This window comes from Temnothorax nylanderi, unplaced genomic scaffold (genome assembly GCF_030848795.1).
Source record: "Temnothorax nylanderi isolate EJ_2023f unplaced genomic scaffold, tnyl_v1.0 TNYL_tig1096_pilon, whole genome shotgun sequence".
Lineage (NCBI taxonomy): Eukaryota > Metazoa > Arthropoda > Insecta > Hymenoptera > Formicidae > Temnothorax > Temnothorax nylanderi.
Window position 1 is genome coordinate 1 of NW_027250158.1, and position 27,862 is coordinate 27,862.

At 32.3% G+C, this 27,862-nt stretch overlaps 3 protein-coding genes and 1 pseudogene across 3 annotated transcripts; 2 read left to right on the plus strand and 2 right to left on the minus strand.

Annotated features, from left to right (window-relative positions):
- The first annotated feature begins 2,060 nt into the window (after positions 1-2,060).
- On the plus strand, positions 2,061-27,368 carry LOC139786642 (NADH-ubiquinone oxidoreductase chain 5-like; annotated as a pseudogene).
- On the plus strand, positions 4,361-16,372 carry LOC139786641 (uncharacterized). The gene is made up of 8 exons (XM_071725775.1): positions 4,361-4,449; positions 8,189-8,371; positions 8,736-9,041; positions 9,335-9,526; positions 10,190-10,279; positions 10,736-10,956; positions 15,717-15,822; positions 15,903-16,372. The coding sequence occupies exons 2-8, from the start codon at positions 8,245-8,247 to the stop codon at positions 15,965-15,967; spliced, it is 1,107 nt and encodes a 368-aa protein (XP_071581876.1). The 5' UTR covers positions 4,361-4,449; positions 8,189-8,244; the 3' UTR covers positions 15,968-16,372.
- Positions 18,348-19,450, minus strand: LOC139786640 (uncharacterized). The gene is made up of 3 exons (XM_071725774.1): positions 19,262-19,450; positions 18,833-19,181; positions 18,348-18,751 (listed from the first exon to the last, which is right to left on the minus strand). The coding sequence occupies exons 1-3, from the start codon at positions 19,448-19,450 to the stop codon at positions 18,507-18,509; spliced, it is 783 nt and encodes a 260-aa protein (XP_071581875.1). The 3' UTR covers positions 18,348-18,506.
- On the minus strand, positions 23,849-25,266 carry LOC139786643 (serine/threonine-protein phosphatase 6 catalytic subunit-like; the record flags this gene model as incomplete). The annotated part of the gene is made up of 4 exons (XM_071725777.1): positions 23,849-24,621; positions 24,708-24,869; positions 24,994-25,099; positions 25,177-25,266. Coding segments are annotated over 4 exons (549 nt in total), but the record flags the coding sequence as incomplete, so codon positions are not given.
- Positions 27,369-27,862: the final 494 nt, after the last annotated feature.

The following is a 27,862-nucleotide window of genomic DNA, read 5'->3' on the forward strand; positions in this document are numbered from 1 at the left end:
ATTTTTTTATGATAATCTTATCTATATTATCTATATAGATTGCAAAATCTTGAATGTGCAAATTTTTCTTTCTATTTAGCAAAATTTTTAATGATAATCTTACCTATATTAGATAATATTAGAGAGAGAGACAGAGAGACAGAGAGAGAGAGAAATAATAAGAAAGAGAGAGAGAGAGAGAGAGAGAGAGAGAGAGAGAGAGAGAGAGAGAGAGAGAGAGAGAGAGAGAGAGAGAGAGAGAGAGAGAGAGAGAGAGAGAGAGAGAGAGAGAGAGAGAGAAAGAGAAAGCAGAAGTGTGGCAAAGGAAAAAGGTAAGAATGTTAGGAAAAGGTAAGGATGTATTTTAAATATCAGTCTCTGTTTACCGCTTATATTATAAGCATCTAAAATTACATCAATTTAAAATGACCAAGAATGCTTGGTTGAAACGCGGTGACGATTCGTTACAACAATTATAATTAAATTATAATTGTCTATATAGATTGCAAAATCTTATATTTTACGCAATGAATTTAACAGATTTTATTAAATATAGTTTTTAAGTATTTGGGTATAGATTATTATTCTGTGTGATTAATTTATGATAAGTTTTTGAATTGTAGGGTTAATGTTGATACGTTTACAAAAAGAGGGAGAAATTAAGATTATAGTTTTTATTAATTTATTATTAGTATTAATGTTATTTTTTATGTCATTGGATTTATTTATATTTTATTTTATGTTTGAGGTAAGATTAATCCCTACTTTTATATTAATTGTATATTGAGGGGGCAATCCTGAGCGGTTAATATCTTCATATTATTTAATAGTTTATATGTTATTGATTTCTGCGCCCTTGTTGGTTTATATTTTTAATTTTTATTTTTGTAGAATAACCTTAAAATTTGTTTTAATAAAAATTTTAATAAGAAGAGTTATATTTAGATTTGGAGGATTTTTAATAATTTTCATAGCTTTTTACATTAAAATGCCAATTTATTTAATACATATTTGACTTCCCAAGGCTCATGTAGAGGCACCTGTTTATGGATCAATAATTTTGGCGGGAGTTTTATTAAAAATAGGGAGATATGGGTTAATTCGATTTTTAGAAATATTTATTAAGATGAGATTAAAGTTTAATTGATTAATTATTAGAATTGGAATTGTAGGGGGGATATTGATAAGGTTAGTGTGTATGACTCAGGTGGATATAAAAAGATTAGTAGCTTATTCTTCTGTTGTTCATATAAATATAATATTATGTAGGATATTAACTTTATTTAAGTTAGGATTTTTAAGGGGGTATATTATGATGATTTCTCATGGGTTATGTTTATCCGGTTTATTTTATATGGTAAATTTGTATTATGAGCGAACTTTTAGTCGATTATTAGTTATAAATAAAGGAATGATAAGAGGATTTCCTAGGATAAGAATATTGTGATTTTTGTTATGTGTAATTAATTTTTTGTTTCCTTTTTCTTTAGGATTTTTTAGAGAGATATTAATGTTAGGGGTAGTTTTAAATTGAGATATAATGATAATAATTTTTTTAGTATTAGTTTGTTTTTTTAGAAGAGCTTATTCATTATATTTATTTTCTTATGTTCAGCATGGGGAGAGTGTATATTTAGAAACTAAGTTTAATTTAGGTGTGATAAAGGAATATTTGGTTGTAATTTTACATATAATGCCTCTAATTTTAATTTTAATAAATTTATTAATATTTATGTATTTAAGTAGTTTAAGAGAAAACATTAATTTGTGGAATTATAAAATTATATTTTAAAGTATCTTAAGTTATTTTAAATATTTTTGTTTATTATTATTTAATATTTTTAATGTTTTTATTTTTATTTCTATTAAGGTTATTAATAAATTATCTAGATTTTGTAGTTATAATAGAGTGGATAATAATAAGAGTTAATTCTGTAAATATAGAAATTTTTATTTTTATTGATTGAATTTCGTTATTATTTATTAGCTTTATTTTTTTGATTTCTTCTATAATTATAGTATATAGTTATATATATATATATATATATATATATATATATATATATATAGGGAAAAATTTATTGAACGTTTTATTTATTTAGTGATTTTGTTTATTATATCTATGATTTTAATAATTATTTCTCCTAGGATTATTAGAATTTTATTTGGGTGGGATGGATTGGGGTTAGTTTCTTATTGTTTAGTAATTTACTATCAAAATTTTATATCTCATAATTCAGGAATAGTTACTGTTTTATGTAATCGAGTGGGTGATGTGGGGTTGTTGATAAGGATTGGGTTATTGTTAATAAAAGGGAGGTGAAATTATTGAATGTTAAGGGAGGATAAATTATTAATATTCATAATATTATTAGCTGCAATTAGAAAAAGAGCTCAAATTCCTTTTTCTACGTGATTACCCATGGCAATAGCAGCTCCAACACCAGTTTCAGCGCTAGTTCATTCTTCAACTTTAGTTACTGCTGGGGTTTATTTAATCAGTACAAATTTACCTTTTTCAAAAAAGATAAAAAAAGGCGCCAAGTACACGCGTGGTTGTTACCTCGAAAAAAACCAAGTGGTAATATCATTAATTTTAAATTAAAAAAAATATAAAATCTATTCTAACCTAGGTGGTAGTAGCTTTAATTTTTCTTAACAAAATTATTATATTACAAAATTGTTACTTTATTCAATCCAAGTGATATCTACCTAAAAAAACTTAAATAACAAGTGGTATTTATTTAAAAAAAATATGTGAAATCTTTTAATACTGCGCCAATTACAAAGAGAGAATATATATAGGTATATATATACATATACACCTTAACAAAATTATTATTATATCACAAAATTGCGTTACCAAACTCAACCTAAGTGATATGTTATTTCAAAAAAATATATGAAATCTTTAAATTACGCCAACTACAAAGAGAATATATATATTGCTTTGAAAAATAATTGTAGTGCAACTACTCCCATACAGCACAAAATATTTTCAAAAAATATGTATAAATATTTCTATAAAAATATTGCAAGAAACATTTTAAAATGATTTTAGGAATATTTTAAAATGGTTTGAAAACGTTTTGTGGTAACATTTTTAAGAATATTTTAAGAATCTTTTAGAAATATTTTTTAAAATGTTTTTCTTTACCATCCAGATAATATTTTCTGAAATATTTGAAATATATTTTTAAAATATTAATTTAAATATATATATATATATTGTTTTATTATCTTGTTCCAAAATATTTAAAAAATATTATTTTAAATTTTCTAAGTCCTTGCGGTGTGGCTTTCGCGCCGCCGTCGTTATCTCCGGCGCCGCCCGAGCAAAAATTTTCTAAGTTCTCTCGCGGAGTGTGGAGGGGGTAGCACACATGCTGGCCTGGCAGCACACGCAGCACGCAGCCTGGGTAGCGATCATGTAACTTTTTCCCTAGAGCGGAAACGTGAAAAGTGAGAAGTTTCATGTAACTATCTCTTTCTATTGGTGTTGAATAGAAAGAGATAAACTTTTCATTTTTCACGTTCCGTCCTAGGGGAAAAGATACATGATCGATCCTCTGGTTCATGGCTGCTGGCAACACTGGCAGCAGTGGCAAGCGTGGGGCGTGGGGCGTGGCAGCAGTGCAGCACTGGCAGCCAGCTGGCAGCGCAGGCAGCGATCATTCGAGCAAAAGCATTCGATCTGGCTGTATATATGTACGTGCGACTTTGTCTCTGGTCTCTGTGCGCAGTCAGTCTCGGAATTCGAATTCTCGATCTCAACTGAAAGAAGAAAGAGACGAGTTTAGTGAAAGGTAAGATATTTAATTTATTCATTTTTAATTTCGGTTTTGCTTATTATTGGTTTTCTTCCTTTCGTTATCTTTGTTTTTTTTGTGTCCTTACGAACGGAACGCGGTATATTACAACGATGCGGTAGTGCCTGTACACTCGGGCGGTAGGATGGACGAACGGAACGTGGTATATATTACAACGATCGGTAGTGCTGGTGCACTCGGGCGGTAGGACGGACGAACGGAACGCGGTATATTACAACGATTCGGTAGTGCATGCACACTCGGGCGATATAACGAGAAGTATTCTAAACTCGGGCAGGAACGCGATCTGCGACACGGAGAAATTGCGGAGTCCTGTGGCTACGGTAGCGAGAGCTCTCGCGGCGAAGCCGAGCGTGCTCAACTCCGCGCAACCGAGCCGTCGGGAGTTCGTTTTGGCAGGAGGTCGGGGACACCTGAGAGCACTCAGTCGAGACTCGGATATTATTTCAATCTGTACGTTAGGTTAACTTTTAAGTACGCTCTCTAGGTTATAACCTTTAAGTACACGCGTTTTTATGTAATAATATAAGGCTTGTTTGTTTCAGCTGAACTTCTTGCCTCAGTTTACCTTTTTTTTTTCTCCAACGTGAAAAGAAGACCATACCAAAAAAAGAAGAAAAAGACGAGTTTATAGTGAAAGGTAAGATATTCAATTTAATTGTTTAACAATTTCTGTTTTGCTTGTTTTTGCCTTTTTCCTTTTGTTACCTTTGTTTCTTTTTGTGTCCTTACCGGATGTCGTTTCAATCCATTCTAGGTTTAGTATTATTTTTCAACTATTATATATAGAATGCGCATGATTTTTGAAAAGTAAGAGAACGTCTCATATTGTTTCATTTTTCGCTAGCAACTATACAATTACGTTGTTACATTGAATATATAGTCTTATTATCTCGCTTCCTTTGTAATTTGTTTAGTTTTCTGTCAACAATGTTTAATGAACGAAAAAAGACTGTGGACGTATATAGTGAAAGGCACAAGCGTCGTATAATTAGTCAGCAAACATTAAGTGACTTGAACGAAATTCATAGCCGAATTTTTAGTGAAGATAATCTTGCCGAATCTTCTACGAATGCTAATACATATTGTAATGGTGCTCAAGTCTGTGACAATAATGTACAGCTCACAGATCCTTCAAATTCTTTATCGCCAAATGACAATGTCGATTATGTTGATGATTTATTGGATATTACTAATGTAACTTATACCTCAGATATTGAACAATTCAGTGAGAATGAGTTTGAATTGGACGTAGAAATTCGGGATGATGATGATAATAACGAATATGTCGTAGTTGAAGATGAAGAAGTTATTGTGGACGATGAAACAAGTAGTTTATTTGAATGTACTTCAGAACAGCGAAAAGAGAAATTACAACAAAAACTATGCATTTGGACTCAACAATTTAAAATACCATTAAATGCTGTATCCTCTTTGTTACGTATTCTGAATGAAATTCCAAATGTTACTTTGCCTATGGATGCTCGTACTTTATTGTGTACTCCACGATCTACTGATATTGTTGTTATGGGACATGGGCATTATTGTCATTTTGGGTTAACCATTGCAGTACAAAAAATTATTGAACAACGTCTTAAGATGCAGCCTTTCACCTTTGATATTTTACATTTAACAATAAATATTGATGGAGCCCCTGTAGGAGAATCCACAAGTAAAAGTCTGTGGCCTATTTTATGCTCTGACTCTATGTTAAACATTGTACATCCTATTGGAATTTATTGCGGAGTAGGAAAGCCTGAAAATTGTAATGAATATCTACAGTGTTTTGTCAAAGAAGCCGTGACATTAATTAACAACGGATTTTATTACAATAATAAGACTTACGTTATTAGAATTGTTGCATTTGTATGTGATTCTCCAGCTAAGTCTTACATTCTGAATGTTAACCCTTAAATGCCACACCTCTCAAGAATCTCGTAAATGACACATGGGGTCTAAAAGACCCCAGCATGAAAAATGTCTCCTTACTTATTGATTTTTTTATATTTAGTTATGAAAATTATTTTCAATGTTGTTCAAGGCTTAGAAAAGAGAATAAAATGCTTATATTGTTAAAATTTCAATTTTAACATAGTATAAAAAATTAAGATCGCCAACAGTTAAAATGTTGGCTCCAAAATCAAAAAAATAAAAAATAATAAATAAATAAATATGAGCTCCATATTTGGCGGGAACATTTGAAAATATATCATTCTAAAGGGTCTGGGGTCCGCTGGACCCCGGGTGGCATTTAAGGGTTAAGTATCACAGTGGTTATAATAGTTGCACTAAATGTAAAATCGAAGGTGAATGCATTGATGGCACAGTATGCTTTCCCGGATCAATTGGTCATTTAAGAACAGATGACGAATTCAAACAATTAGCTTACATAGATGATTACCAACGTGGAGAAACGATACTAAATAAATTACCTTTTGTAGGTTTAGTATCAAATGTTGTGTTAGACCCCATGCACTTAGTTTATCTGGGTGTGATGCGTACATTAATACGGCTGTGGTTATCAGGTCCTCTTGGTATTAGATTATCAGCAAATGAAATCGATCAAATTTCTAATAGGTTGCTGAATTTAAAAAAATACAAGCCTACAGAATTTGCTAGATGCCCTAGACATTTGAAAGAGTGGAGGAAATGGAAAGCCACGGAATTCAGACAATTTTTATTGTATTGGGGTCCTTTAGTGCTACAAAATATATTAAAAGACGATTTATATGATAATTTTTTAACTTTGCATGTGGCTGTGACAATACTTGCAAATTCCAGCCTAATAAAAGAATCAAATAACGTCATTTACGCAGGGGAACTTCTACAACATTTTGTACAATGTTTTGAAACTATTTACGGAAAAAGATATGTAACGTTTAACATTCATAATCTGTTGCATCTGTCGGCAGATGTACAAAAATTCGGGGCATTAGAGACCTTCAGTGCATTTGTCTTCGAAAATTATCTGAAATCGCTAAAATGTTTACTTAGAAAAGGAGAGAAACCACTTCAGCAGATTGCTAGAAGAATTTCTGAATTAGATTATATAAGCCATCAATACATACAAGATAAGGCACAAGATAACTTTAAAAAATGTAATAAAATTCGTTACATAGATAATGTTTATTTAAAGCAAGCTCATAATACAGGCCCAGTAACTTATGATTTGCATTATGAGTTTCAATATAAGATATTACAAACTAATAATTTAGTCCTAAATTCTACTGACGATCGAAATAATTGCGTACAACTTACAAATGGGATTATTGTTGAAATTTGTAACTTTGCTATATCCCAAAATAAATTATATATAATAGGCAAACAATTGGAAGAGAAAAATAAACAACTATATACAAAACCATGCTCTTCAACATTTATTAATATTAAAATTGTTACTGATTCTAATTATAAACCGGTTGAAGCATGGGTATATGAAGACATATTCTGCAAAATGTATAAAATGCTTTATCGCAGTTATATAATTATATTTCCTATTATTCATACACAAAATGTTGCTAATTTTTAGTAAATATAAAACATATAATGAGATGTCAACAATTTTTTATTAATTTTTGTTATTGTACATTACAATGTGGACTTCTCTATTTATTTAATAAAATCCTTAATACATACATAAATTATATTATTGAGATTTGCAAGCTGTTCGATTTTACATTCTTAAATTTTTTAAATAATTTTTGTTGCACTTTTTCATGTGTTGTTAACATTCATGTTTAGGAGTTATGATAATAAATATATTGTAAATTGAAACAATTTTTTTTATTTATCAAAAAAGTGCCATATTTTATTTCAATAAAGTTATAAACGAAAGAAACAGAAAAAGATTTCTAAATTGTAAGTTCATTAGGGAAGTCAGAAGGAATTTTTAGAAATTGTAAGATATTTTTGCTGCTTTTGTTTCTTCTTTTTTACGTAGTAAACTGAAAAGTCGACATAAAGATGTGACTGATGTTACAATGGACCAATTTTATTAAGATCTAAAGTGATGTTTTTTTTTTCAACAAAAAGATGTATAAAATTTGAATATTTCCAATAAGTGAAATAAGACCGATAAGAATTAAATGGATTAAATTAGTTAGAAAAATAGCCATTTTTAATTTCACTTAAAAATATTATTAAGCTACCAAGATCTAGCTTAGACCGAATATCGAATACTTCCGTTGTCGTAGCTCTTAAAAGTAAAAACTAATTTTTTCATAAAAAACTTATTTATTTGATTGGTTTTCAAGATAAAAAAATTCTTATAGTGAGAGACTTTTATTAAGCTTCTTATAATGACTTTTATTAAGCTTTGTGAAATGTTAATTACAATATAATAATTTGTTTACCTGCATGTTAGAAAATGTTCTCTATAGTACAATTTGAAGAGGGACTTGATGTCATACCGACGATATGGCTAAATAAGGACAAAATGGTTTCGAAGTGGCCTCCGTTCTCTTCAAAAGACTCGAATAAGATTATTAAAGCAAAAAAGAAATTATTAGCCCCGACAGAGCAATGGTACGAATATTGTGTTCTTGACGTCATCAAAACGGCAGGTCAGTCAGAAAATATTTACAAATAACAACTGTTGCTATTAAAGTGTTAACTCAAGAAATTTTAACAATTCTGTACAGGCTTATAATTTTTCTACACCAAGTAACCAGTTCAGTACGAATTTTGATCTATTGTCTTTGTAAAAAAATCTTTGCTTAAACAGTAGAAATATTTCTAAACTTGTTATTATTGTTAACCGTAAAAATACATAATGTATTGTTTTCAACAATTATTTAAGGTTTTGATTCATAATTAAATTTTTGCTTTTAATGCTATTAGATGTTTGCTTCTTTTAAAAATAAATGTAATGTCATTTTAAATTATTTTTAATAGTGTTTTGTATCTCATGGAATAATTGTCTTCCAGATACTTACGAGGATGCCCAAGAAAAATTGAAATATATAGATGAAATTTCGGACGTAAGCGATGTGGATAAAATGAAACGAACTCGACATCAAAGACATAATAAATATCCTGAAACTGATATATATTACAATGACAATAATGAACAATCTCAACCAGTGAAAAAAAAAATTGATATACCATATCCACAACAGCCATCTACCTTGTCAACAACTGCAGAAGCTGTATCTCAATCAACTAAGTCAAAAGTTAAAATAATTGAAAATAAAAAAGTCACATTTCCGAAACGTATCATAGTTGATAAGAAAGGTAACTTATAATATGTATGATTAAAATAACAGCTAGTACAATTACGTTGATTCTTTATTGTATTTATTTTGTTATTATTAATGTATGTATGTATTTATTTATTTATTATTAAGCAAGTCTATAATAATAATTATGCACTTTTCTATTACATCTTGGCTGTTATACGCATATAAACTGTTATATTTGTAAATTTTGTTCTTTTTTCGTTTTTTTTTTATTAAAACATAATATTGTGGTTATTCATACATTTACTTCATTTAACATAAATGTAGAAAATAACAATTTTGTTTTAGATCTAACGGAGAAAAGAGAATCCAGTATGGCATCGGATATTGAAGTGCAAGCAGATCTGTCAGATTCTGGTAATGATGAATATAACGAGACTGATAAATCCAAAAATAAAAGTAAATCTGGCCAATCATTACTAGAACCATTGAAAGATATAACTGGGAAATTTTGTAGACATTCTTTCGTCAACAAAAGAGGTAACTAAATATTTACAAATATCAAATAAGTAGTTTAAGACAATTACCTCGTCTATCTGCTGAATTGTGATTATGGCAATTCCATCTTTTTTGGTTTAAAGTTCGTATTTTTAGAAAATAATTTCATTTATTTTACTTTATATTTTATTGCACTTGATTTAAGGTAGTTACTATACAATTTATGTTATGCTTTTAATTATTGAAACAAGTAATTGATAGGATATTCCATAGAATAGCAACAAATATTGACTACAATGTAGTTACAGAAGCAACTGAGGACAGAATCAGTGACATATTATTCTCTGGACACTGGAAAGATATTGAACATTAAAGTTGTAATGTTGCATAAAAATAAATTTTCTTGATTAGTATTAATGTTAGCTACAGTAACGCAATAGTAAGCAATTTTATGTTAGACAGAAAAAAATATGTTAAATACATATCAACATTTATCATTTGCCATGTACAGAGTAAAGGTGCTGTAATCATAAAAAAATCAATGTTATTATGCCAATGTTTTGTACTTTTAAACTCAAGAAAATTAAACTTGCAATTCTAGATCTTAATTTTAAATTTTTATTTGCTATTAGTTTTGTAAATAGATACTTTTAAACGAATGTTATACATGTTAAATTTATGTTAGAACAAAAAAAACTGTTGCAGCCAGAAGCAGCACAGAATTATCAACGAGCAATAAATCATGTAATGGAATCACATGGGAAACAAACTCTGATACATATCAATATACAATTGGTATGTGAGACAATTTATAAGTAATCTATAGACTATAATATTTATGGGGTGCATATCAAAAGTTCCGGCCAATTATCTCAGAAAATATTGATTTATTAGAAAAATGTTTTAGATAAAAGTTAGAGGGTTTAAAGGGGGCCAATAACGAAATCTTATTAGATTTTGGATCCGGAGGCTCGTGTTGGGCCCAGGAGAGCTCAAGTTAAATTTTTTAAATAAAACCCTTATTTTTTATTGTATTATCTTTTTCTAATAATTAATTTGAACAACTTTTGTCTGTAACATTTTATATTTACTTAATACCTTTTGAGATAAAACTTGATAATTTTTTCAATATTTAGCTTACAATATCTTGATAATTATTTACACACAGTATATAGTAATTTTTAGTATATTATAATAAAACACGTATAAAAATGTAATTTTATTATTAATGTAATAAATGAATTGTTTCAGAACTGCAGACAAAAATGCTTTACAAAATAAACAATATTGAGCTACAAAATGAAACGATAATGGCAAGACTGACTGCTATGGAGAGAGATTCTCATGTAAAAATACCTCAATCACAGTTACACTTCAGCGAAGAGTTATCAAAACTATTTCCTATTAAAAAGTTCGAAAATTTGACGGATCTGGAGATAAGATTGAATAACAAAAGTTTCTTCAGCCAAGTAGTAAGTATTTCAATAAATTCATATTACTAATAACACAGGCGTATAAAAAAAATATTTTTGACCTTGGAACGAAATTAGGTGTCCTATATATCTTTGAATGCTATATACAGGGTGTATCAAGACGATACAGAGCGGTACGGCGGGTTGCCCATTCGAGCAGGCGCGCATGGTCGTTCACAATTGCGTTGACTTCGGTGCATCACCTATAATCACTCGCATATCTTTTTTACAATAAAATGAACTTTTTAGCGCCCGAAGTTGCAATACAATTGTGACGGATTTCCGTAGCAGTAACGTTAAAACAGAAGTCGAGATGACAATACAGGTTATAAAATAAATTTTATTAAGAAAACGAAAGACATCTTCTCTCTTACGAAAAAAGCTCGTACCATAGACCATCATAATCATTATATATTATAATTTTATTACTTAAATTATTTTTTGCACACAATGTTTATGCACAGGACAAAAGTCAGCAATTAGCATATGTGTGCAAATTTAAATTATAAGTTGGCTAATAAATTTCATTCAATGTAAGTTTAAATAATGGCAGAAATCACCATTAACAAATCTTACAATATTCATTTTGTTTAATTAATAAATAATTTATCATTAAATTGATAATCAATTTAATATATCAATACTAATGAGCATTATATAATTCTTTATATAAATGATGCTGCTGCATCTTAAAAATCTTAATCTTAATCTCATAAACAAGAGGTTTATTAGTATAAAATATACATTTTAAATATGATGCTAATGAATAGTTTATATAAGGCAAATTATCATAATATTTAATGAATACTTTTCAGTAATAAATTTCTTGTAGATTTATATGAGATTCAGTAGCATTATTTACATAAAGATGCTTATTAGCATCAGTATATTGAATTAATTATTAATGTTAATGATAAAATATTAATATTCTGAAATAAATGTTGTTAGACATAAGATCCGCTGATAATCGTTTTTATCGTTATAAATAACGATGGAAACGGTTATCAGCGGATCTTGTGCCTAATAACATTTATTTCAGATTATTTATATATATATATATATATATATATATATATCGTATATATATAATTTATATTAATTTTTGTATGAAATATTTCGTTCCGTGCAAAATAAAATAATTGAAATAATAAAATAATAATGTATAATAACTATGATCGACTATGATCCAGCTTTCTTGGTAAGAGAAAAATAAGGCATCCCTCGTTTGTCACGTTTACTTTATAAAATGTATTTTCATACCTTGTCACTTTGGCTTCTGTTTTAACCGATCAATGTTGAAGTCTATTAAAATTGAATGTTTCGCATAATTTAAGTGAATGTCTCGTATGTCTGATGGAAATTTGTCGAAAGCGCAGAGATTAAACAAAAATCATCAGTAATCAGTAATATAAATATTAAGATATAAACTCGTTTTTACAAGGTGGCAGTGTCTCATAAACCTGATCTCGTATGTAACCCCATACAAAAAAATCCATAGGTGTTAGAGGTCAGGAGAGCGTGGGGGCCATTCATGCAGAGTGCTATGGATGCCTATCCATCTGTTAGGAAATCTTTGATTTAGTATATTACGAGCGAGAAGGGATGTATGAGCAGGATGGCCATCTTGTTGAAAGATAATATTTGGTAATACAGCCAATGGAACATCTTCTAATAAATTAGGTAATGTTTCCTCCAGGAAAGCGGAATAAACTTCTGCTGTGACGTTAATATTTTCCGGAAAGAAATACGGCCCGATAACTTGATTATCTAAAATTCCCATCCAGACATTAATATGGAATTGGCCCTGGATGTGTGTTTCCTTTCGGCAATGAGGATTTTCCTCCGCATAATGATGTTCATTATGTCTGTTTATGTCTGATAATGGAGCGTATTAATTGTTATTAATTTTTTATTAACCATTTATTCTCTAGCGGTCGACAGCAAAGAGCGATTTTCTCCAAATTTTTAGGGAATTACGTTCTTGTGATAACAAAACAATTCAGCAAGTATCTACGACAAGACGCGGTTTCCTTTAATTGTTATTATATTTTTATTAATAATTTATTCTGCAGCGACCGATAGCAAAGAACAATTCTCTCGTCTTGTCGCAAATACTTGCTGAATCGTTTTGTTATCGCAAGAACGTGATTCCCTAAAAATTTGGAGAAAATCGCTCTTTGCTGTCGACCGCTAGAGAATAAATGGTTAATAAAAAATTAATAACAATTAATACGCTCCATTATCAGACATAAACAGACATAATGAACATCATTATGCGGAGGAAAATCCTCATTGCCGAAAGGAAACACACATCCAGGGCCAATTCCATATTAATGTCTGGATGGGAATTTTAGATAATCAAGTTATCGGGCCGTATTTCTTTCCGGAAAATATTAACGTCACAGCAGAAGTTTATTCCGCTTTCCTGGAGGAAACATTACCTAATTTATTAGAAGATGTTCCATTGGCTGTATTACCAAATATTATCTTTCAACAAGATGGCCATCCTGCTCATACATCCCTTCTCGCTCGTAATATACTAAATCAAAGATTTCCTAACAGATGGATAGGCATCCATAGCACTCTGCATGAATGGCCCCCACGCTCTCCTGACCTCTAACACCTATGGATTTTTTTGTATGGGGTTACATACGAGATCAGGTTTATGAGACACTGCCACCTTGTAAAAACGAGTTTATATCTTAATATTTATATTACTGATTACTGATGATTTTTGTTTAATCTCTGCGCTTTCGACAAATTTCCATCAGACATACGAGACATTCACTTAAATTATGCGAAACATTCAATTTTAATAGACTTCAACATTGATCGGTTAAAACAGAAGCCAAAGTGACAAGGTATGAAAATACATTTTATAAAGTAAACGTGACAAACGAGGGATGCCTTATTTTTCTCTTACCAAGAAAGCTGGATCATAGTCGATCATAGTTATTATACATTATTATTTTATTATTTCAATTATTTTATTTTGCACGGAACGAAATATTTCATACAAAAATTAATATAAATTATATATATACGATATATATATATATATATATATATATATATATATATAAATAATCTGAAATAAATGTTATTAGGCACAAGATCCGCTGATAACCGTTTCCATCGTTATTTATAACGATAAAAACGATTATCAGCGGATCTTATGTCTAACAACATTTATTTCAGAATATTAATATTTTATCATTAACATTAATAATTAATTCAATATACTGATGCTAATAAGCATCTTTATGTAAATAATGCTACTGAATCTCATATAAATCTACAAGAAATTTATTACTGAAAAGTATTCATTAAATATTATGATAATTTGCCTTATATAAACTATTCATTAGCATCATATTTAAAATGTATATTTTATACTAATAAACCTCTTGTTTATGAGATTAAGATTAAGATTTTTAAGATGCAGCAGCATCATTTATATAAAGAATTATATAATGCTCATTAGTATTGATATATTAAATTGATTATCAATTTAATGATAAATTATTTATTAATTAAACAAAATGAATATTGTAAGATTTGTTAATGGTGATTTCTGCCATTATTTAAACTTACATTGAATGAAATTTATTAGCCAACTTATAATTTAAATTTGCACACATATGCTAATTGCTGACTTTTGTCCTGTGCATAAACATTGTGTGCAAAAAATAATTTAAGTAATAAAATTATAATATATAATGATTATGATGGTCTATGGTACGAGCTTTTTTCGTAAGAGAGAAGATGTCTTTCGTTTTCTTAATAAAATTTATTTTATAACCTGTATTGTCATCTCGACTTCTGTTTTAACGTTACTGCTACGGAAATCCGTCACAATTGTATTGCAACTTCGGGCGCTAAAAAGTTCATTTTATTGTAAAAAAGATATGCGAGTGATTATAGGTGATGCACCGAAGTCAACGCAATTGTGAACGACCATGCGCGCCTGCTCGAATGGGCAACCCGCCGTACCGCTCTGTATCGTCTTGATACACCCTGTACATATGAAGCTGATCTCCTTTATGTGTTACGTTAGAAATTGAAAAATAACAATTTATAATGTTTTGTGTTAACTTTACATACAATTTAACATAAATATTAAACATTTTCAGATACAGTATTTTATATCTAAAGGTGGCTATAGTAGTCATAATCTTATATGGAACATAATGAATACATGTATCACAAACACTGTTGCGGTAGAATTTAGCTATAAAGGCCAAAAGGGCAAAAAGAAATTTTATTGTACCAAATTGAATACTTGCATCCATAGTATGTAAGACTCCTGGATACTTGCCGCAGCCATGTTAGATCGTGACATTAGAGGCGAGAAATTACACGCCAAGAATTCTTGTATGCCATTTGCAAATAAAAAGATATTTAGATAAAAGAACACTTCAAATCGCTTTAGCATACTTATAATATATGCGAATAATATGACATTTATTCATTATATTGCATTTTATATCATATTTATTTTACGGGTGTTTATTAACTGTCGAGAGAAAAAAATAGTTTTTGGGCAGTTTTATGAATGTGCTAAAGCGATTTGAAATATTGTTTTATCCAAATATTTTGTTATTTATAAATGGCACGCAAAAATTATCAGCGTATCATTTCTTGCCTCTGATGTCACAATATTCAACTTGGCCGTGGAGAGCTCAGGAGCCGTAAATTTAAGATATAAAAAATGTAATTATATTTAATATTTTTAATAATATAGTTTTCTTTTGTAATAGAAGCAGCACAGTTTTCTTATCCAAGCGTTACCGACGCGGAAATTATTTCTTCCATTTCGAAATGGTTGGACAGTTCTAAGACCAGACTATCAAAGGAGAGATTACAGTAAGTTAGCAATAAAAATCAAAGATATTCAAACATTTTTTTGTTTTTGAGCTAAGCAAACATTATATTTTTTGTACTAGGACAAAATCAGCTGTTACTCTCAACATGGAATTTGACGAAAACGATGAGGAAGAAGATACTCTAGCTTAATATTAAAAGCTTGTTTTTGAGATGGGACATGGTTCCGTGCGAGTGATATAGCGAAAAATTCCAGCCTGGCATTTATTCCGCATATACCTTGATTAAGTGGTTTTTTCCCACTTTAAAAAAATGCTTAAAGATTTATAACAATCTGTATGGATTAATTATTTGTTTAAAAGTTTAAAGAGAAGATTCCTCTTTTTAAAAAAAGCAGAAAAAAGAAACTTCATTATATTTGAATGTATTATATTTGATTATATTAAGAACACACACAAATGTTATATATTTTTTAGTTTCTGTTATTAAAAAAAAAGATTTTATTGTTATTTTGTACAGTTTTTGTATTTTCTGTAGATTAAAACATAAGATTCTATGTATCATATAATAAATAAAAATAAGTACAATTAAATTTTGTATTCTTTATTTTACAATATTTTTAAAATATTTTTAAAAAATTTTACAAATTAATTTTAATTTTTTTTAGAAATATTTTAGGAATATTACAAAAATATTTTTGAAATATTTGTATGCCCTTTTAAACATATTTTATTTTTTAAAGCAATATTTTAAAAATATTTTACAAATATTACTGAATATATTTATTTGCAATCTTTTAAAAATATTTTAGAAAATATTTTCCTGACATGATCTGGCGGACATAGAAACATTCTAAAAATATTTTTGTAAATTATTTTAATCTTCCTAAAAAATATTTTAAAAATATTGAAAAAATATTTTGTGCTGTATGGGCTCTTAAAAAATAAAACAAAATTGTGTTACCTAACTTAACCCAAGTGGTATGTATCTTTGTATTCCTAATAAGGGTCTTTCTATCAACCCAAGTGGTAGTAGTTTTAATTCTTCTTGATAAAATTATAATATTACAAAGAATCATTTTAATCACAAAAAATTAAGGAGGTAACATTATAAAATAAAAATATTTGGTAATTATTCAGTTTACACCCCTCACCTCCGATTTTGATGAACTTAGGCTTAATCGACGCGTTTTTGCTCAAAACGACCGAATCTGGCAGAAAAAAGTGTCGCTCTGCCACGCGAAGCGAGATATTAACAGTTAAAGTTGACAGAAATCAGGTTATGATTCCCGTCATACCGACGAGATGTAGCAACACTGAACATGCCCTGCGGCCACATACGCATGCTCAGTGGCCGCACGCGCATGCTCAGTGGCCGCACGCGCATGCAAAAGTGCGCCAATTTTAAATATGATGACTATTGACTGGTCAATCGTGCGGAATAACCAAGCGTCTTGATTCAAGTAGTTAGGTATCACGCTGGGAGTTTGTTTAGTTTTATTATGCGGGGGAAGGGGTTCCGCCGCAGGCTACTTCTATGTAAAAATCACAACTTCTATAAAGCAGGGCATATACACACGTGTGTGTGCCCTGCTTTAACGAAAATTACAACTTCTATAAAGCAGGGCATACACACGTCTGTGTGTGTGTGTGTGTCCACGCGAAACGAGGTGCCACATGGGTTCATGACGCGCTTTACAAGCTCGTTTAAGTACATGCGTGGGCGGGGGGATTTTGCTCCCCTGCACCCCCCTCCTCATGCATGTACTTTATAATTTCGCTTTACAACTTAGCATGTACTTTAAGTTGTAAAGCGAGTTCCACGCTGCCTGCCGGCGGGTGGGTGCGGGGGAGGGGGGGCCGAAGGCCCGCCCCTCGCACCCCCCCGTTGTGTGTGTGTGTGTGTGTGTCCACGCGAAACGAGGTGCCACATGGGTTCATGACGCGCTTTACAAGCTCGTTTAAGTACATGCGTGGGCGAAGGGATTTTGCTCCCCTGCACCCCCCTTTCCATGCATGTACTTTATAATTTCGCTTTACAACTTAGCATGTACTTTAAGTTGTAAAGCGCGTCATGAACCCATGTGGCACCTCGTTTCGCGTGGACACACACACACACACACACACACAACGGGGGGGTGCGAGGGGCGGGCCTTCGGCCCCCCCTCCCCCGCACCCACCCCGCCGGTAGGCAGCGTGGAACTCGCTTTACAACTTAAAGTACATGCTAAGTTGTAAAGCGAAATTATAAAGTACATGCATGGGGAGGGGGGTGCAGGGGAGCAAAATTTCCCCGCCCACGCATGTACTGGGCACACACACACACACGTGTATATGCCCTGCTTTAACGAAAATCATAACTTCTATAAAGCAGAGCATACACACGTGTGTGTGTGCCCTGCTTTAACAAAAATCACAACTTCTATAAAGCAGGATATACACACATGTGTGTGTGCCCTGCTTTAACGAAAATCACAACTTCTATAAAGCAGGATATACACACATGTGTGTGTGCTCATGATCGCTACACCACCCAAGGATGTTAGGTGATAGAATTTAAATAACATATTGTCAGGAAAAGTTAGTACATTTATTAATTCAGTATGATATTTTGGCAGCTACAATTAAGTGTAGTAAATGTAGCAATGATATTAATATCGATAGAGATATTAATGTACCGATGTAGAAAACGGTACTATGTAAAAAATGTACACAAGAAACGTGTGTTCAAGCAGTGCTGGTACTTGGTTCTTGATCTCTGGATGTCCCTGGCTGGTCCTCAGAGGTGAATGTCGGAGGATATATTTCGGCGATGACATCAAAGAAGTTTTCTATACGCTCCAAGCGGCTATAGGCGCGTTTGAAGAGATATTCGCTCAAATATCCAAGGACGTGATCCTCCCTGGTTCCATACCTTGGGATATTACTGCGAACTTCTCTCCAAACACGCTCTATACTCTGCGTATTCGCGCCTGTAGATTTAAACAGATTAGATTAGAACAATATACAAATAAACAGTAATAATATAGTTAACTATGGCAAAAAGTTCTCACCAGTTTCAGGATCGACGAAATTGTATGAGTGGTTTACCGTCAGATGTTGGAAGCCTTCATTGTTTAAACAATTATAGGACTTCCAACAATCTGACATGATGGTGGTGCCTGGCAATATCCACTCTTTGATACACGCCAGAAGTGTCTCTTCAGTTCGATCCTGTACTGGCACGATGAAAATCTTCTTTGTGCCTCGCTCATATCCTCCGAAAATCCATTGACCTTTTACGAGCCGACCACAATTGTATTTTCTTTTTCCAATTTTTGCTTTATCGATTTCTACTGTGCATCCTGGGCCACCAAGTTTCTCACTATGTTTTTCAGCCCAGAACACACAGACCTGTAAGAAGAAATAATATTATTAATATTTTGTTTTATACATTTTGTGTGTGTGTGTGTATTTATGAAGATATGTTAAAATATAATTACCTCTCGGCAAAAATTAAACCAATCTACAATCGTGGCCGACGACACGCCAGTTTCAGCCAGAGTGTCATCTTGACGTGGATGTCGCAACATCAAAAAACATGCAACAATTTTGCATATTGTTGCCACGTCAAGATGACTTTTGCCGAACCAAGTACCTGCTTTGGCACTTTTGTCAAAATCGCACTGCATCGAGACACGTTTCTTGTGTATATTTTTTACATAGTACCGTTTTCTACATCGATACATTAATGTCTCTTTATTGATATTAATATCACTGCCACATTTACTACACTTAATTGTAGCTGCCAAAACACCATGCTGGATTAAAAAATCTACTAACTTTTCTTGGGAATATGTTAGATACCCACTCTAACAAGCCCAACATGGTTGCGTGGCGTCAAGCGTGCGATTACGTGTCGCGTGTCTAACAATAACATTGTTGTGCTTCATTTGTTTAAGTTCGCTAATTTCAAAATTCGTGCATTCAACTGCGTGTGGCTACGGAGCATGCGCGTGCAGCCACTGAGCATGCGCATATGCCCCCGCGGGGCATGTTTATGTCGCTACCAGTCGCTACATCTCGTCGGTATGACGGGAATCATAACCTGATTCCTGTCAACTTTAACTGTTAATATCTCGCGTCGCGGGGCAGAGCGACACTTTTTTCTGCCAGATTCGTTCGTTTCGTGCAAAAACGCGTCGAATAAGCCTAAGTTCATCAAAATCGGAGGTGAGGGGTGTAAACTGAATAATTACCAAATATTTAATTAAAATAAAATAAATAAATTTTTCTTGTAAAAAACTTGGCGCTACTTTTTTAAGGTGTATCCAGACAAACTTGCATAGGTGCATAAGCATATGCATAAAGAGATGGATTGGTCTATTTCCTTTTGCACATATATATAAACCAATCAATTTCTTACGCTTATGTTTATGCGCTATGCAAATTTGTCTGGATTGACTTTAAAAAAGCAGCGCCCAGTTTTTTACAAGAAAAATTTATTTATTTTATTTTAATTAAATATTTTTATTTTATAATGTTACCTCTTTAATTTTTTGTGATTAAAATGATTCTTTGTAATATAATAATTTTGTTAAGAAAAATTAAAACTACTACCACCTAGGTTAGAATAGATTTTATATTTTTTTAAATTTAAAATTAATGATACTACCACTTGGTTTTTTTCGAGGTAACAACCACGCGTGTACTTGGCGCCTTTTTTTACCTTTTTTGAAAAAGGTAATTTTGTACTGATATCATGCATTTTGTAGTGTTACGCATCCTCTTCTAACTAGTCTTATAAAGAGTATATCTTACAAACAGTATGTACAGATTGTAAAGCTAAAGGTGTTACAGACTATTATTTCTAAGAAAATAGATTTTTTTAAATAACATGTAGACATGATACAAATAAAACAAATTTATTTTTTGTTTTTTTGTACTTTTAAGTACTCTGCATTTAAAAATAATTTACATTATTTTCATCCATTTGTATCATGTCTATTTGTTATTTTAAAAAATTTGGCAATTATACCGTTCAATAAAGCAAAGTTTCAGCTTTAAGAATCTGTTTTTTGAATTGCAATACGATGATTTTTAAGAAAGTTATGAGCAATCAAAGTCAAAATGCTCATTTCTTATTCAATCCACGATAAAAACTTTCAAAAGTAGAGATTTCAAGCTTTAAAATCCTTTTTTTAAATTTAAATTTTGTTCATTTTTAACAAAGTTACAGCTGCTTGAATTTTGCCTATTTTTAAAGATAAATTTAGTGTTCTTTTAAAATACCTGACACATTGAAGATAATGAAAGTGCTTCTAGCATGCTCGGATTTTAGATTTCGAATATGCAACAAAATCAATATGTAAGTATTTCTTCAGAAAAATGCATCAACATTGGTTAGCGCTTAAACGTTAAATTTTATTTTCCTGCGTTAAAAACTAAAGCTACGATTTATTTAAACATTATTGGTGCAATAACTAGGTAAAACATCAATTTAAACATACATGTGTAGTTTAGACAGGATATAAATCCAGGTTAGAATTACAAATTTCTTGAATGTACCAGCATTTAATTATACAGTAAATAATATATTTATTTACAGTTACAATAGATTATACATATTAAATAAAACTTGATTTGGTAAGTATGAAGTAAATAACAACAATATAATAGTTTTATTAAATGTTTATTTAGCAATTATGTTTTCATGTATGTATAAGAAACGTAGCATATTCACATATTCACTTTGTATGTGTGTGTTCATATGTGTATGGTCAGAGGTACAAATATATAATACTGACGGGTTATATTACTGCTTAAAAATACGACTTAAAAATAATTATGTTACTGTCTCGGTCTTCTGCCTCGTCTACCCCAATGGTAGTTAGCTGACGACATCTTTCTTCTTGTCGTCGTATCTCCGCGGCTCTGCCTCTTGGTCTTCGAACTGTAAATATGCTCATGTACCATAGCGTTTGGTCCAAAGCGTTTGGTCTGCACTATGCGATCGTGTTCTTCTCTATTTTAAAAAAGGTAATTTTGTACGGATATCACGCCTTTTTGTAGTATTACGCATTTTATAAACAGTATGTACAAGGTGTTATTTCGAGGTATAATACTACCACTTTTTTTTTTTTTAGTATTATTGACAATGCGATCAAGTGCGATTTTTTGCGCATTTTTATTACAGACGTTCTTCATTACATTAACATAACAAAGTCTATACTTTCAAGGTACATGATGATCGTTTTAGAATGGTGTCTACCTGTGAGATCTTTAAGGATTATGCGCAGTGTTCAAGCTCCCGTACGGAGCACATTAAGCTAAATTAGTCTTCGTTATTTTATTTTTATCTTGCAAATTGTCTCTATTTGTTCTCTCTCTCGCGAGCTTACCGATTATTAATATCGAGTCGCCGCAAGCGCTTGGACACTTTGATAAGATTAAAGCGATCACAGACAGAGGCATTCCGGTAAACGAAACGCCGAGAACACCCCAATGGATACAGAGGCTAATACTTCTTTTCTTTTTTTTTAAGGATTTCTAATGATATCCGTACCGCACGTAGGGCGTTCCCGTCGTTGCGAAACCGTTTCACGACTCGGAGGCTGCAAATGTAGCGAGTCGAGTTTGTAACGCAAGCTCCGTGTCCCAATTCGTTCTAGATGCGCTCCTCTCTACCTAATGTAATACATTACTCGCGTAAAGTATCGCGCAATTGTAATTGTACGTTATAATAAATGTAGTACAAATAGAGAATATACCGCGCGCGCGTGATGTAAAATTGTAAGAGTAGTCCTAAAAGGTAGTAAAATCGTAAAACGTAAATATCGTAGAAAAATTTCGCGAAAAAGCAAAGGCTCGTTCCAAAACAATAGCGGAAGGCTTATGAAATAGAATAAAAAGAAAAAATGATAAAAAATTTCCTCATACACATTCTCCGTTAAGCTCTGATATTTGTATGATTCTTCGTCCTTATGTTAGTTCGTCTATCGATTATCTGTCAGTAAGAAAGCATTTATACTTCTAGTAGATCGTCGTGTTATAGTTCTGAAGGCACTGTTCAAAAGTTTATTACATTTCTTGGAATAACGGGTCTTCGCAAAACACCTCTTCGAATGGTGCGACAAGGAGAGTCGTTATAAACATCGACATGATCATTGCACACGCCTCCTTCGGTCTATATCACAAAATTCAAAATAGAGTAATCTCAACTTGACAGTTTGTGCCACAATGCCAATGCCGTATTTGTCGGGTCTGTGATCGGTTAGGAATTATCGTGAGCTAGCAAAAATCGATGGTCAGAATTCAGGCTTATGATACGCAATGGCCGGTGCATTTCCATTAATTATGTCATATCAATATCGTATCATTATATTACACAAACGCTTATTAATTTAGAGGCACATTGCTAAGGGTCTCGGTTTTTTTTCTTTTCAAGTTGCTCCCTACATTAATGAACTTATGACAATTAGCTAATTACGATTATTCAATACGACAGCGATTTGGCATACGATATTGGAAATTGTACAAAGATTCGGAGGATGCAATAGTATTTGAAAATATTGCTTTGTACATATATATATAGAAGAGAGAAGTGTGTGTGACGAACGAACGGTGGATATCTTTCTTGAAAAGAACATCAATGTGTGTCAAGGTAGTTTAAAGACAATATTTGAGCTCGGAATTTCTTAAAATTAAGCGTAAAAAATGTCATGTGCATAAAAATAATAAGACAACTCTCTACAGATGTTATAACGATCCTGCTATCGGATTTCCTTATCTAAGCAGGAAAACTTTGGCTACTGCTACACGCTATTTGTACTTCGGCGAAAAAGAGCCGAATTTACGATTCTTGCCAAGAACACCGATTGCGCATTTAGAAGAAAAAAGAACGGTACGCAGCACACACAGTACCTAACAGTACCAGCAACAGATCATTTATATGTTCAGGAAGACCTTAACAGTACTATATATGCTCACGCTTTAATAAACTTGAATTCTACGCACAACGATTGTAATGTCAGAGAAGCATTCACTGTACTCAGAGAGTGTACTTTTTGCCGGAATGTTTAAACGTGATATTTCTTTTCTTTTTTTTTTATATTCACACACAGCACTGGACTATTTGCGTTATTCGCGCTCATAAATTATTTAAAAGCTCTTAGTCTTTTAAACATTAAAGTCCAGAATGCTGCTCTGAGATATGAATGCTCTACAGAATGTACATAGTAGCAAAAGCGTCTAGACCACAGAATGTTCACATTTGCTCTGATGCAAAATATCGTTTTTTTTTCTCGAGCTACAAAAATCAGGCTGATGCAATGGCAGATACTATGTAGATATATAAAAGTTAGCTTTACAACATGTAAAACCTGATAAAGTTCTTAAAAAATCTAAAGAACATTCCCTGAATAAGATCAATCACACGACAATTCAGTCCTCTCTAAGTATCGTACTTTGATCGTAGAACGCATCAAATAATTTCTATTAAGGGAATCAAAATTTTCTAAAGTAATATGTATATAATCAGTGATATATTCTCATGAATCTGTGGGTCCGTCATGGTACCAGCCTGGATCCGGCCAATCAAATCATGTGATTCCGTAGAGTCTAGACACAGACATTTCTCTTCCGCATCCGTACAGATGAGCCACTAAGATAGATCACGAAAAGTACGGAGTGGGCGTTAGAGGTGGGATTACTCTCTCGGAATCAGGCACTGCCTGGAACAGCACGGGTGATCTCTGATCCACTGTCGTGAACTGCATGATACTAGCTATGTTACCACATCGATAACAATAATTTGGGGCTGACCACACTGTGACGAGTTTGTCATTAAACATGTACCTATAACCTGCACGATAAAAATATGCGTCATCAATACATACTTCTGAGATATTTAAAAAAATCTGCGACAGAAATATTTGAGCAAAGACATACCTTCCTGAACTAATTGGTGCGCCCTACAGATGAGTTTAAGATCATTCACTTCCATAAACATGTAAGTCACTTTGCTGCCAAACAGCCAGCCTGCACCACGCGGACTTACTGTCCATGTTTCTACATCTTCTGGATCGGACCAGACCAAATCACAGAAAGCACCTGTAATATGGCAATTAAGCAACGACATTTTATTATTATTGTATAATAACAGTAAATATCCAGTCATGTAACTTTTATTATTATGTAACTTTTGCAATGACATATCACTTTATACAATTAATACCTTTGTGTGGAATCTCTTGATTCCTTTTAATCGTTCTAATTTGATCTAGTGTTCTAATAGCTGGAGACAATCCACTGTGTACACAAAGAACCTGTTCATCAATTAACTAAAACAGAATTTTATTCGAGCGTAATCAAAAGTAAAGTTACAATTTTTAAAAAAATATTTTATACAAATACTCACGGCAGCAACTGTGAGCAAGTCAAATACCCTACAACAGTACTTCCACACATTAGCATTGCCGTACTTGTTTTGGCATTCATCTAGAACAGAAAATGAAGAGACCAATTACCGTAAAATCCACATAAACGTGCGTGATTTGTCTAGATTCGTGATTACCGCGTAGTAACGTTATCCTGTCAGACCATTTAGCTTTAAGTGTGAGCGGACGAGTAAACGTTTCTAAGCTATAGTAGCCCCGATCGACAAAATCTCCCAGAAATATGTAATTTGTATCTGGCACGGGGCCACCGTTACGAAACAGTTCCTCTAAATCATAGAACTGTAATGAACAATCTGATGTATATTAATATCACGATTGTGTACAAATAACTATACAGCTACAAAACATTAAAATCGAAAAGTTGTGAGGCAATAGATAATGGAAGACTAATATTGTTGCGACGCTAATTTGGAAGATTAAAATCCGCTAAAACTTTACGTCGATCCCGTAGCGGTGAACAAGGATGCTCCGACTTTGAAGTTAGTACAACATTCATCGCACGATACTGTTATAATTGCAAATCGGAAACGTACCTCGAGTCCAGCTCTTCTGCGATCAACGAAGTCGGGATCGAACGTGTCAGTCGTCACTTTCTGCCAAGCGTAGAGAACCTTCTTTTCCGGCAGCGGTGGTAACACGATGTAGGGATACGAAATCTCCAGATAAGCACGAAGCAATTCAAATTCAGTATATCGCCGGCACGATTACGGTGTTACTGCCGTTTCGCGTACGCGCGTATGCGCGCGTTGTCGCACCTTACCTCGCGACAGCGTGCGGCTCGTGCAAACGTTAACGCGCGGCCGCAATCGCGCGGCAGAAACGCCTCGTGTGAACAGGCTCCTTGATTTCAGTATCAGCTCCCTGCCGTCCCTGCCGTCAATATATATAGGTTAACCTGTATGTAAACACTCACGTAAACGTAGTAAAGTAAACAGTAAATCAATAAAATAAGTAACAGTAATATATAGAATAAGATAATTATAGGATAATTACATAAAACAATTACCTTGAATTAATCGTCGCGTCGCGTAAAGAGTCACGGTCGGTCTCACTCCGCGCGTACTACCGTATCTCTCGAAGATAGGTTAACTGATGTGTGACAGCGCGCTAAACGCACTATCTGCACTCGCGCAGTACACACACGTATATACATATGTGCATATCGAAACTGGCGATACTAGCACCGCCCTGGTGTCGAAAAAGTGAAAAGGACGCGACTCCAGCCAATGAAATGATGGCATGGCACATGAGAGCGTTAGTAGAAGTATCTTAAAAATAAAATTTTCACATTTCGACTTTGCGTCGCAATATCTCCGCTCGTAGAGCACGTAGCGGAAATATTATAAGAAAACCCCCCCCCCCCTAATTCGACCACAGGCTATCGATCAAGCCTACTTAGAACTTGATCCGTTCACTCGTTATCGAGATCTCAACATCTCGAGTACTCGCAACCCGTCGCGTCGCGTAAAAGAGTCACGGTCGGTCTCGCTCCGCGTGTACTTGGCGCGAGACACTACCGTGTCTCTTGATGATTCGATTTAACAGATTTTTATTAGGGAGTAAAGTAAATTTGTTTTTATTATTTTTATCAGTTTTGACTATATTTATATCTGGGTTAATAGCTAATGTTGAAAATAATTTGAAAAAAATTATTGCTTTATCTACTTTAAGGCAGTTAGGGTTAATAATAATGATTTGAGGAATGGGGATAAAGATTGTTGCTTTTTATCATTTATTAACTCATGCAATATTTAAATCTGTTATTTATGTGTGCGGGGATTATTATTCATTCTCTAATAAATAATCAAGATATTTGTTTGTTAGGGAATTGAAATAAAGTAATTCCTTTTACTATAATGAGATTTATAATTTCTAGTTTAGCCTTGTGCGGGTTTCCATTTATAGCTGGATTTTATTCAAAGGATTTTATTATAGAGGAAGTATATATATTAATAGCAAATATATTTTTAGTAGTTTTAATTTTAATTTCTTTAATATTTACTGTTTCTTATTCTATTTGTTTATATTATTACATATTTTTTTTAATATAAAATTTTATAGTTATTATAATTTAAAAGAAAATAATTTAATGAACTTATCTATAATAATTTTAGTAATGATAAGAATTTTTGTAGGATCTATATTAAGTTGATTGTTTTTTTATGATTTATATGGGGCTTATTTAAGGACGGGATTGAAACTATTAACTTTAAGAAGTTGTATGTGTGGATTAATCATTGGGATATTTTTAGCTTTTAATAATTTTATAAGAAGGAAGGTGGCCTGTGCCACCAGGCACACACAAAAAAAAAGTGTCTTGGCCGAGACACTACACTAGTGTATTCCCATGTACTTTTTCCCGCTGAATCCGAATCCGAAGTCAGAATTGTCAGATTGGCTAAAATTTATGAGATAACCACAAAAAAACAATTTTTTGCTCAAAAACACGAATTAAAGGGAAAAAAATTGTTTTTTTGTGGTTATCTCATAAATTTTAGCCAATCTGACAATTCTGACTTCGGATTCGGATTCAGCGGGAAAAAGTACATGGGAATACACTAGTGTAGTGTCTCGGCCAAGACACTTTTTTTTTTGTGTGCCTGTGTAATTATTCTTATAGAAGATCCGATTATTCCGGCTCAGATG